We start from the raw sequence: 12,674 nt of genomic DNA on the forward strand, positions 1-12,674 counted from the left end.
AACTTCCAAATTATCCAAAATTGTTGAACATAGTCAACTCACCTAGCCATTTCGGCTTAATCCACCTTTACTCAACATACTAACAAGTTATGATTGAGTAATAAATAAATAATAATAACCTTGTGGAATAATTAATAAATTCATTCCACTTAAAGCATTCAATTCCAATCCTTTAATAAACCAAATGTGGTTAACAAACCAATCCAATAAAATTATGCTTGTATCAACATTCTGATAACTTGTTATCAAACATGATTTTAGGGTACTTTTAGGGCTTGTTTCCGTGTCTTTATCCACTTACTTGCTCTATCTTACCTTATTTTTATGTAATTTTGTGTATTACGTGCTTCACGAGGTGTTCGTGTTTTTGATGCACTTTTCAGGTGAAAATGACGATGATCCGAGCACCTTTGGTGATGGAGCGACGAGTGCAAGGCAAGGGGAGCATCATGCGGGACCCACGAGGCAAGGAGGAAGCGTTTTGGAGTCGTTAGAGCCCCGAGGGAGGGCTGCACGGTCGTGCATGCCTTAGCACGGCCGTGCAGCACGGCCAAAACTGAAGGAGAGTTTCTGCCCCAGACAGCACAGACGTGCAGCATTCTGCACGGTCGTGCATAGTTTGGCACGGACGTGCAGATGTTGCACGGCCGTGCAGACTGGCCTGAGTCTGAAATCGAGCTACTGCCACCCTCTGCACGGACGTGCAGAATTTGGCACGTCCGTGCAGAGTCAGTTTTGCGACTTCTCTTGTTTTCTCCGTCCTTTCTTTTTGGGGGTCCTTTAAATAGCCCCTTTGGACGTTTTTGAAGGGGGTGACCATTATTATTCCAGAAATCTATTTCTCTTAGTTGGTAGCTCAAAAATACTCCAAAAAACACTAGCTTGTAATTGTAGATTTTAGTTATTTGCTTGGAAATTTCAATCCAAATCTTTGTAGAACAAGTTCCACCATTGTTATTCAAGTTGAAGCTTCTAGTAACCATTTCTTACTCTTTCTCTTCCCTCTTTCTTGCTTTAATACTTATTATTCTTCATTGTTAATTGTTATTTGCATGCTTAGATTGTTAATTTCTACTTAATTCCTAGTTTTAATTTGGTCATGAATTACTTGAAACACTTAATTGCTTTAATCTCCATGGATTGTGAGTAGTCTAATTTCTGGGGTTTGGGTGAACCCTCAATGTAGTCACCAATAGCTTGTTGCATGTATTAATTTGGTAATTGTGGGATGTTAATTAGTTGAGTTTAAGTGAATTAATTGTTAATTCTTGTAATTGGCCATTGCTTGAATTATTTATCTAGCTTTTTCAACGAAGGATCGAGAGATGAACTTGAGAGGGCTCCTTATGCTTAATTGACTTGATTTGCCATGAGAATAGGAACTTCTAGTCAAGGGAATTGTATGTTACCGTGATAATGCTTTAACACTTGTTTCTTGCCCATAATCACGAGAGTAGGTTATGTTCTTGATGTCAAGTAATCCCTCTAGCTTGAGAGAGTAGTAGGGTGCCTTAGGTAACTTCCCCTAATTTATCTCCCATTTTACCATTGCTATGTATGCTAATCGTTATTTGTGATGAAGTTGAGCGGTGTAACCCATATCCTAGATCTTCTTAATATCGTTAATCACCTCTTAGAATTAATTGATTTGAATTAGATCGGTGTGACATAATACCAATTCCAAAAACCCGACTTAATCTAGCTTGTTTAAACACTAACATTTGGTGGTTGATTCAACGCCTCTCATGGGTTCGACCCTTTCTTGCCCTTGCTACTAGTTTAGCAGGATCGAGTTAGGTCTATTATTTGATAGGTTGGCGACGCTCTATCAAGTTTTTGGCGCCGTTGCCGGGGAGGCAAAGTCACATTGAATAAGTTATTGTTGAATGAGTCTAGATATGTGTATATGTGCATAGTTTTCTTGTTTTATTTTTGTTTATGCGTGTTTACTTTGTGATAGTCATTGCTAACGCTTTCTTTAGCTTTGTTTGACTATGCATGACACGGAGGAGTAAGCAATCACCGCTTATCCCCGTAGATCCGGAGTTGAATAGGACTTTAAGGAACGTAAGAAGGCTCTTACAAGGCACGCCGGAGTTTTCATTAGCCTATACGGATTCCGAATCGGAGGATACATTGGAGATTGAAGAAGAGATGAATGAACAAAATCAACCACAACCGATTCTACAAGACTATGACCACCCCGATGCATTCCAACTTCGGAGTGGCTTACTTCTTCCCACCACCAATGCAAACAACTATGAGTTCTCTCCTCAACTCATAAGGATGATCCAAAGTGAACAATTCGGGGGGAGTGTAAATGAGTGCCCTCTAGCTCATTTAGACAATTTCCTTGAGTTGTGCACTACCATCAAGCAAAACAATCTCACGGAGGAATTCATTTGGATGCATATGTTCCGGTTTTCTCTTAGGGACAAGGCTAAATATTGGTTGAGGTCCGTGAAAGAAGGGTCCTTGACAACATGGGAAGAGGTTACAAAAGCCTTTCTTGGGAAGTATTGTCCACCCGAGAAGACCGCGGAATTGAGAAGGAAGATCACAAGCTTCACTCAAGAGGATGATGAAACCTTGGGTGAAGCATGGGAGAGATTCAAGGACTACAAGAGGAAGTGTCCACACCACGGATTGCCTTCATGGATGATTATTCAAAGCTTCTACGACGGTCTTACTCCTACTTCGAGGACCAACCTTGATAATGGAGCGGGAGGTAGCCTTAAAAAGCTACCGGTAGAAGAAGCCGAAAGTATGATTGAGGAAGTTGCTAGGCATTATGCCTACCGGTATGATCGAAGAGAGAACCAACCAAAGAAGAAGGGTATGTATGACTTGAGTGCAATAGATCTTATTGCCTCAAAATTTGATATGTTAGCTCACAAGCTAGACCAAGCGACATCTTCTTCCGGTCCCTCTACCTCTCAACAACAACCACAAGTTATGTCTTGTGAGACTTGTGGGGGTAACGATCACATGGCCTCATATTGCAACGCTACCACGGAGCAAGTTGCGGTCATGAACCAAAGGAATGACCAACCATTCAATCAAGGGTGGAAGCAAAACCAAGGGTGGAGACCATCCAACCAAAATCAATCCAACTATAACCATCCTCCTCAAAACAACTACAACCAACCCCCTCCACATCAAAATCAACAAGCCCCATACCGCCATCCTAACCAACAAAGGCAACAACAATTCAATCAACCACCTCCTCCACCTCAAAAGACTTCCCTTGAAACCGCTCTTGAATCTTTTATAAATCAACAAGGGAAGAGCAATGCCGAGATGAGCTCTAACATTCAACAACTTCAAGCGCATAATAAGATAATTGAGAGCCAATTGGCTCAAATTGCTCAACAAGTTGGGAGCTCCACCTCCAATGCTAGTGGTCACTTTCCAAGCTCAACGGTAGTGAACCCAAAGGAGCATATCAAGGCTATCACCTTGAGATCGGGGAGAGGGTATGAAGGCCCGGTTATGAGTGAAGATGAGCCACAAAAGAGAAATGAGGGAGTTGAAGTGAGAGATGAGGGTGACTTTGAGAATGAGGTTGTAGGAGTTGAGAGAAAAGAGAAAGAAAAGAGTGGTGAGGGAGCCACAAAGAGAGATGAGGGAGTTGAAGTTGAGGTTGAGAAGCCTCCCATGAGGGTGTACAAACCACCAATTCCTTTCCCTCATAGGTTGGTGGAGAAGAAGCTCAATGAGAAGTTTTCAAAGTTTCTTGAAGTTATGAGAGGACTTCAAGTAAACATCCCCTTTCTTCATGCTATGTCACAAATGCCTACCTATGCAAAATTTCTAAAGGATCTCTTATCCAACAAGAGTAGGCTTGAAGAGAGTGCAACCATCTCCCTTCCAATGGAGGTGAGTGCAATCATTCAAAACAAGCTTCCCCGAAAGCTTGGTGACCCGGGTAGCTATGCAATACCGGTGAAGATTGGTGATATGGAAGCTATGGATGCTTTGTGTGATCTTGGGGCAAGTGTAAGCTTGATGCCCCTTTCTATTGCAAGGAACTTGAAGGTTGGTGAGATGAAACCAACAAGGATGTCCATTCAACTAGCCGACCGCTCGGTTAGATTACCATTGGGAATTCTTGAAGATGTGCCGGTACAAGTTGGAAGAGTTTTTGTACCATGTGATTTCGTAGTAATGGAGATGGAAGAGGATGACAAGGTGCCTCTTATTTTGGGAAGACCATTTTTGAACACCGCGGGAGTGGTGATTGACATGAAACAAGGCAAGCTCACTTTGAATGTGGGAGATGAGAAAATTTCATTCTCATTCTCACAAGCTATGAAGAAGCCTTTGTATGAGGAAATCAATAGAACCGATACTCTTGAAAGAGACATAGGAGAATTGAAGAAAGTGAATGGTAGCAAGGATACTTTACAAGCAACCCTCACGGGAAACTTGTATGATGATGGTGAAGAAGCTAAAGGGTACAAGTTGTTGCTTGACCAACCTCTACATAGCAAGGCAAAAGAGTTTGAAGTACTTGAAGTGGAGGTAAAAGAGGAGAGTACTACGCCTCCTCCTAAGGTTGAACTTAAACCCCTTCCCCCTTTGCTTAAATATGCTTTTCTTGATGATAGTGAGACTTATCCCGTTATTGTCAATGCCAAGCTTGATGACACTTCTCTTGAGAAACTCCTAGTTGTATTGAGGGAGTATAGAAGTGTCATTGGTTATACAATTGATGACATTAAGGGGATAAGTCCCACAATATGCATGCATAAAATTTTACTTGATAATGAACATGCTTCCTCTATTGAGCATCAAAGAAGGCTCAACCCCAATATGAAAGAGGTTGTTAAAAAAGAGGTTTTGAAACTCCTTGAAGCGGGCATAATCTACCCTATTTCCGATAGTAAGTGGGTTAGCCCGGTTCAAGTAGTTCCAAAAAAAGGAGGCATGACCATTGTCAAGAATGATAAAGGTGAGACCATTTCTACAAGGTCGGTCACCGGGTGGAGAATGTGCATTGATTATAGAAAATTAAATAAATCCACCCGGAAAGACCACTTTCCACTCCCCTTTATTGATCAAATTTTGGAAAGACTAGCATCACATAGTCACTATTGTTTCTTGGATGGGTATTCGGGATTTTTCCAAATCCCAATCCTACCCGAGGATCAAGAAAAGACTACATTCACATGCCCTTTTGGTACCTTCGCTTATCGAAGGATGCCATTTGGATTATGTAATGCACCTTCTACATTTCAAAGGTGTATGATGTCTATTTTTTCCGACATGCTTGAATCATCAATTGAAGTATTCATGGATGACTTTTCGGTTTGTGGTTCATCTTTTGACATATGCCTTAAAAACTTGGTGAAAGTGCTGAAAAGATGTCAAGAGGTGAACCTTGTGCTTAATTGGGAAAAATGTCATTTTATGGTAGAAGAAGGTATTGTGTTGGGTCATGTTGTTTCTTGTAGGGGCATTGAGGTTGATCGTGCCAAAATTGAGGTCATTGAGCGCCTCCCTCCCCCCACTAATGTGAAGGGGGTAAGGAGCTTTCTTGGACACGCGGGTTTTTACCGCCGGTTCATAAAAGATTTTTCTAAAATCGCTAAGCCGCTCACTCGATTGTTGGTAAAAGATGCCCCTTTTGTGTTTACTAACGATTGTTTGCTAGCTTTTGATAGGTTGAAGGAAGCTTTGATCACGGCTCCTATCATTCAACCACCGAATTGGGAGCTCCCTTTTGAGCTCATGTGTGATGCTTCGGATTATGCCGTTGGAGCCGTCCTTGGGCAAAGAAAGGACAAGAAGCTTCATGCCATCTACTACACTAGCAAAACATTAGATGAAGCACAAAGGAACTACACAACAACCGAGAAAGAGTTTCTAGCCATTGTCCATGCTATTGAGAAGTTTAGATCTTATTTGGTGGGTTCCAAAGTCATAGTCTTCACCGACCATTCGGCTTTGAAGTACCTATTGTCCAAGAAAGATGCCAAGCCAAGGTTGATAAGGTGGGTCTTGCTCTTACAAGACTATGATATTGAGATTCGGGACAAGAAGGGTGCCGAAAATGTAGTAGCCGATCATCTTTCACGGCTACCGGTCTTTGATGAAGAACTTGGGGGTTTGCCAATTGATGATTCATTCCCGGATGATCAATTGTTTGCAATCATTCAAGCTCCGGCTCCTTGGTTTGCGGATATCGCAAACTATTTGTCTTGCTCTATACTCCCTCCCGACCTCACCTATCAACAAAAGAGGAAGTTCTTACATGATGTTCATCAATATTTTTGGGATGACCCCTTGCTCTTCAAACAAGGTGTTGATGGCCTTTTTAGAAGGTGTGTCCCCGATGATGAGATTCATGATGTTATTGCTATGTGTCACTCCTCACCTTGTGGAGGGCATATGAGTAGTAACAAGACATTGGCGAAAATTTTGCAATGTGGATTCTTTTGGCCCTCAATGTTCAAAGATGTTTGGGGGTTCGTTAAAGCTTGTGACCGGTGTCAAAGAACCGGTAATTTGACAAAGAGAAGTGAAATGCCATTGAACAATATTCTTGAGTTGGAAATTTTTGATGTATGGGGAATTGACTTTATGGGACCTTTCCCTTCTTCTTTTGGGAATAAATACATTTTAGTGGCCGTTGATTATGTGTCAAAGTGGGTGGAAGCGGTTGCATCTCCTACAAATGATGCTAAGGTAGTGGTCAAGTTGTTCAAAAAAGTCATTTTCCCAAGGTTTGGAGTGCCCCGCGCCGTCATAAGTGATGGGGGATCGCATTTTGCAAAGCGGTCTTTCAAGGCTCTTCTTGAAAAGTACGGTGTTAGGCACAAGGTGTCATTGGCTTACCACCCTCAAACAAGTGGTCAAGCCGAGATTTCAAATAGGGAGATCAAAGTGATCTTAGAGAAGACGGTAGATAGGTCAAGGAAGGATTGGTCATCAAAATTGGATGATGCTTTATGGGCCTACCGCACCGCCTTCAAAACTCCCATTGGCACCACCCCTTACAAGCTTGTCTATGGGAAGTCTTGCCATTTACCGGTGGAACTTGAACATCGTGCTCATTGGGCTATCAAAACCTTAAATTTTGATATCCAAGCCGCGGGTGAAAAAAGGATGCTCGACCTTCATGCCTTGGAAGAATTGAGGTTAGATGCATATAAGAGTGCAAAGATTTACAAGGAGAAAACCAAAGCATGGCATGACAAGCACATCAACAAAAGAGAGTTCAAGGAGGGTGACAAGGTCTTGTTGTTTAACTCCCGGTTGAAGTTGTTTCCGGGTAAGTTAAAATCAAGATGGAGTGGCCCTTTTACCGTCACAAAGGTTTTCCCCTATGGTGCCATTGAGATTTCCAATGAGAGAGGAGAACCATTCAAGGTTAATGGCCAAAGGTTGAAGGCATACTTTGATGGTTTTGTTCAAGAAGAAACAAAGGTAATTCATTTGGATGAATTTGATGTCCCTCATGGTTGATTTTGAAATATGGTCAAGCTAGTGACAATAAAAGAGCGCTTCCGGGAGGCAACCCGCGCATTTTTGAGAAAAATTGATGAATGAGAGAAGTAAGAAATAAATTAATGGGATTTGTTATGACGCATATTCACCAATTATGAACTCATAACAATATCCCTATTATTTTCTCTTCAAAAAAAAAAAAAAAAAAAAAAAAAAAAAAAAAAAAAAAAAAAAAAAAATCGTGAAGTGCAGGTCTGGAAGACTGCACGGGCGTGCGGAAGTTGGCACGTCCGTGCAGAACTGGAAAAATCGAGGAAAGTTTCTGCCTCCCTTTGCACGGACGTGCAGAATTTGGCACGTCCGTGCTTAGTCTTGCACGTCCGTGCCTGTTTCTGCACGTCCGTGCACGTCGAGGAAGAGGCATTTACGTGCAGTTTTGCACGGCTCAAAACAAAAAAAAAAAAAAAAAAAATCACTCTCTCTCCTCTCGCCTCTCTCTCTCTCTAACTCTTCTTCTTCCTCCCTTCAAACCTTCTCTAATCTCCTCAAAACTCCATCAAATCTTCAAATATTTCCACAAAAATTGAAAATCCTTCACTTTCTAACAACAACAACAACAAATTACTAACCTTTTCTACCTAAAACTCCCACAAATTCATCAAAACCCCATAAACCCTAACTTAAAAATCAAATTGGGGGTTTCTTGAATCTTCAAATTTTGGGCAAATTGGGTGTTCTAGGAGCTTCAATCAACAACAAGGAACGTTAGTGGAGTTCATTTGCGGGTTTTACACCCACGATTCATTGGGTATAATCTCTCCAACTCTCACTCTTTACTACTTGTTCTTAGTTGATTTTAGTTGATGTTTTTTGTTGTTTTTGGTTGAAATTGTTGATTTGGTGTGTTGATTTGTGATTTTGAGCAAAAAAAAAAAAAAAAAAAAAAAAAAAAAAAAAAAAAAAAAAAATTTTGTTGATTGGTTTTGGTTGTTCTTGTTTGGTGGTTGAGACTAATTGACCTTGTTGGTATTAATTGTTGTGGACTATTGTTTGGTTGATTTTAGGAGGTGTGACTTAGAGCCTTGGTTGTGTAAGTTGTGATTATTGTGTGCTTTGTGGACTTTGTTTGGATAATTTAATCAATCATGTCTAGGAGAAACCCTACCCGAAACACCTCAACTAGGCAACCTAGGCAACCTAGGCAATTAGAAGTTGGACAACCTAGCAATGTCCCACCCATGACAACTTCCCTTGGAATCCATTACCAAAAAAATGAACACCGCATTAAACATGAGTCAATAGTAACTAGGAAGTTAAAACCAACTAAGTTCTATGACGAAGGAATTGCGGAAAGATTAGGGGTTGAGAACGATGTGAAACAAATTTTCTACTCTACCGGTATCCCTTATTGGCTTGAAATGCATGCATTAACTTATAAAAGGCTCACCGTAGAATTTCTCTCATCCCTATACGTTCATCGGGATAACAACAATGCACCTAGGTACATGACCTTCCAGCTTATGGACCATGAGCACCGCATGACAATAGAACAAGTAAACCGTTGCTTTAGGTGGCCCGTAGGAAAAAGGTTTGGCCCTAAAGACAAGCCATCTAGGAATTACCAAGCCGGTAGTTTTTGGAGAAAAATTACCGGACTTTTTGTAAGAGACCCTAGATCGGACAAGGCCACAGCCATCATTCACCCCGCCTTTAGACTCGCCCATAGGCTCATTGCTAACACTATCTTCGCTAGAGGAGATAGCGCGGGAGTTGTGTCTAATCGCGAGTTGCTTTTTCTATGGCATCTTTGCGAGGGGGATGATAGACTAGACCTTGGCGCATGGTTGGTTGATCACTTAGAGGACGTGGCCAAGGGGAAGGGAGGGATAGCTATAGGAGGCATGATTACTTTTATTGCTACTTTTCTTGAGGTTGATTTTTCAGGTCTTGAGGCTCTCCCAGGTTCAACAAGGATCGATTTAGCCACAATCAAAAACATGCAATGGGTGGAGCAGGGTAGAGGAAACACACTCATTTGGTACGTGAGTGGTGCCCGATACGCCGACCTCCCAAATCCAATGAACACCGTCATCTACGACGCATCCAACTGGATCTTTGAGTCGGATTACAATTGGCAACCGGGTGGAGTAGATGACGAGGAGGAAGAAGAGGAAGGGGAGGAGCAACCTCAAGCCCAACATCATCAAGAACACCCCCATCAACCACATGGACAACATCAAGAGGAGCAACCACATCCTCACCATTTCCAAGGAGAGCAATCCTTCCAAGGGGCTTTCCAACAACAACAAGGATTCCAATTTGGAGAACCGGAAGTTGGTACAAGCTCGTTCTCCTACGAGCAATATTTCCACCAAATGAACACCAACTTCCAAATGATGAACACAAACTTTCAAAATCTCCAAACCGAGTTCGGGGAGGTGAGGAGGTCGAATGAAACAATGACTACGGCCTTCACCCAAATGAGGGAGAGTTTTGAAGGTCTTCGTGGGGACCTCGGAGAGTTCCGGAACGCCTATCGGCAATTCTACCCGGGAGGCTCAAGCCCCCACGATCCCAACCAATGAGGTACTCCTTCTTTGCCCCTCCTTATGATTTTCATGCTTAACATTGGGGACAATGTTAGTGATAGCTTGGGGGGGGGTTGTGATTTGGATATCTTGTGAGTTGGTTGTGCTCATTGGAACTTGTTGTGTTGGTTGTGATTTGGTTGTGTTGTTTTTGTTTGATTTGTTCCCTTGCTTGTTTCCCGTTAATCCAAACCCAAAAATCCAATCTTCCCATAAATCCAAATTTTTCTTCTCCTTTTTTTTAGTTTAATTTAGTTTCTATCTTCTCCTCTTTTAGTTTAATTTAACTCTTACTCTAATTTTGTATATATGCTAAAAAATAATAATAAATAAATAAATAAATAAATAAAAAAAATGATGAAAAAGAAAAAAAATGCCCAAGAATGATTCCTATATGACGATACCTATGTGAATTACTTGCTTGATCGTTGAGTGATGAGTAAGATTTCCTTAAAAGAAAGTGTATGCAAGGGTTCGGTACATTTAGGAGTTTATTAAACTTGATTGCTTAGGTGCATGCTTGTAATTAAGTCGATGAATGTTCAATTGCACGGTTAGTTCATGAACTTGTCTAAGCACACTTGAAGTAGGATATGTTTCAGTTGGTTTGCGGTCCCTTGTGCCCTTGATTTGCCTCCACTCTTCCCAAAGCGAAGCTTCACTTGAGATTTAGTAGGTTATTGCTTGTTAAATAAGTGGTAAAATAAACCACTCTTTTATCCTCTAGTAATTATTAATTATTAAAAAAAAAAAAAAAAAAAAAAAAAAAAAAAAAAAAAAAAAAAAAAAAAAATGCCGCTCAACAGTCAAAAAAGGCGGAGCAATAAATAAAGTTCAAAATTCAAGAACTTTATCAAAAAAAAACCATAAAAATTCTTTTTCTTTTGAGGTCAATTTGTGGACGCCTCCCACATTATGTATATATTTTAGTTCATCTTGTAAAAATCTCATAGTGGAGTTTAGTGGAAGGAGTTTGTTGGTGTATCTTGGGAGGTGGACTTGTACTCCACTATTTTATAACCGAAAATAAAAATGTGCCACGACTTGGGAGTGACTAAGTGTGTTCTAATGAACTAGTAAAAAGTTTAAGTTAGCGTCCCTTTGCAATCTTGTTTAGTTGCTTCTTGGTCTCTAACTCATGTGTACACTAGTATGATTTGATTTCCGCAAATTGCTCTCTTTTCTTGCTTGTGTTCACATCCCGATAGGTTGACTTGGGCTAAAAACTTTTGTTTTCTTTGGAAGCATGTTTTGATTGTAAATAGATATTTTGGTTGTTGGAGTTGTGGGTGTTTCTCTTTGGAAACCCTCACGAGAGATGAACTCGTCCTATTAGGCGACTTATAGGTTTAAACGGCTTCTCACTTTTGCTAAAAGTGATTGTTTGGATTAGTGTGCTTTTGCTTCCCGATTTTGGCATAGTCCTTGCTCTCACTCTTCGCTACAATTTAGTCCCTCTCCTATTTATTATTGTTAGTTTGCTCGAGGACGAGCAAGAGCTTAGCTTGGGGGGATTTGATAACTTGTTATCAAACATGATTTTAGGGTACTTTTAGGGCTTGTTTCCGTGTCTTTATCCACTTACTTGCTCTATCTTACCTTATTTTTATGTAATTTTGTGTATTACGTGCTTCACGAGGTGTTCGTGTTTTTGATGCACTTTTCAGGTGAAAATGACGATGATCCGAGCACCTTTGGTGATGGAGCGACGAGTGCAAGGCAAGGGGAGCATCATGCGGGACCCACGAGGCAAGGAGGAAGCGTTTTGGAGTCGTTAGAGCCCCGAGGGAGGGCTGCACGGTCGTGCATGCCTTAGCACGGCCGTGCAGCACGGCCAAAACTGAAGGAGAGTTTCTGCCCCAGACAGCACAGACGTGCAGCATTCTGCACGGTCGTGCATAGTTTGGCACGGACGTGCAGATGTTGCACGGCCGTGCAGACTGGCCTGAGTCTGAAATCGAGCTACTGCCACCCTCTGCACGGACGTGCAGAATTTGGCACGTCCGTGCAGAGTCAGTTTTGCGACTTCTCTTGTTTTCTCCGTCCTTTCTTTTTGGGGGTCCTTTAAATAGCCCCTTTGGACGTTTTTGAAGGGGGTGACCATTATTATTCCAGAAATCTATTTCTCTTAGTTGGTAGCTCAAAAATACTCCAAAAAACACTAGCTTGTAATTGTAGATTTTAGTTATTTGCTTGGAAATTTCAATCCAAATCTTTGTAGAACAAGTTCCACCATTGTTATTCAAGTTGAAGCTTCTAGTAACCATTTCTTACTCTTTCTCTTCCCTCTTTCTTGCTTTAATACTTATTATTCTTCATTGTTAATTGTTATTTGCATGCTTAGATTGTTAATTTCTACTTAATTCCTAGTTTTAATTTGGTCATGAATTACTTGAAACACTTAATTGCTTTAATCTCCATGGATTGTGAGTAGTCTAATTTCTGGGGTTTGGGTGAACCCTCAATGTAGTCACCAATAGCTTGTTGCATGTATTAATTTGGTAATTGTGGGATGTTAATTAGTTGAGTTTAAGTGAATTAATTGTTAATTCTTGTAATTGGCCATTGCTTGAATTATTTATCTAGCTTTTTCAACGAAGGATCGAGAGATGAACTTGAGAGGGCTCCTTATGC

At 41.0% G+C, this 12,674-nt stretch overlaps 1 protein-coding gene and 1 non-coding gene across 2 annotated transcripts; one reads left to right on the plus strand and one right to left on the minus strand.

Moving 5' to 3' along the window:
* Positions 1 to 238: 238 nt before the first annotated feature.
* On the plus strand, positions 239 to 12,303 carry LOC145575001 (uncharacterized). The gene has a single exon (XM_081632909.1). The coding sequence runs from the start codon at positions 1,999 to 2,001 to the stop codon at positions 7,468 to 7,470; it is 5,472 nt and encodes a 1,823-aa protein (XP_081489035.1). The 5' UTR covers positions 239 to 1,998; the 3' UTR covers positions 7,471 to 12,303.
* LOC145577131 (small nucleolar RNA R71) lies at positions 2,542 to 2,648 on the minus strand. Its single transcript, XR_014098619.1, has one exon. It is a non-coding gene; the product is annotated as a small nucleolar RNA R71 (small nucleolar RNA).
* Positions 12,304 to 12,674: the final 371 nt, after the last annotated feature.

This window comes from Chenopodium album, chromosome 13, assembly GCF_948465745.1.
Source record: "Chenopodium album chromosome 13, dcCheAlbu1.1, whole genome shotgun sequence".
Taxonomy (NCBI): Eukaryota; Viridiplantae; Streptophyta; class Magnoliopsida; order Caryophyllales; family Amaranthaceae; genus Chenopodium; species Chenopodium album.

Bases quoted from the DNA above. Each gene is read 5' to 3' on its own strand.
- LOC145575001 (XM_081632909.1), top strand. From the start codon at position 1,999: ATGACACGGAGGAGTAAGCAATCACCGCTTATCCCCGTAGATCCGGAG.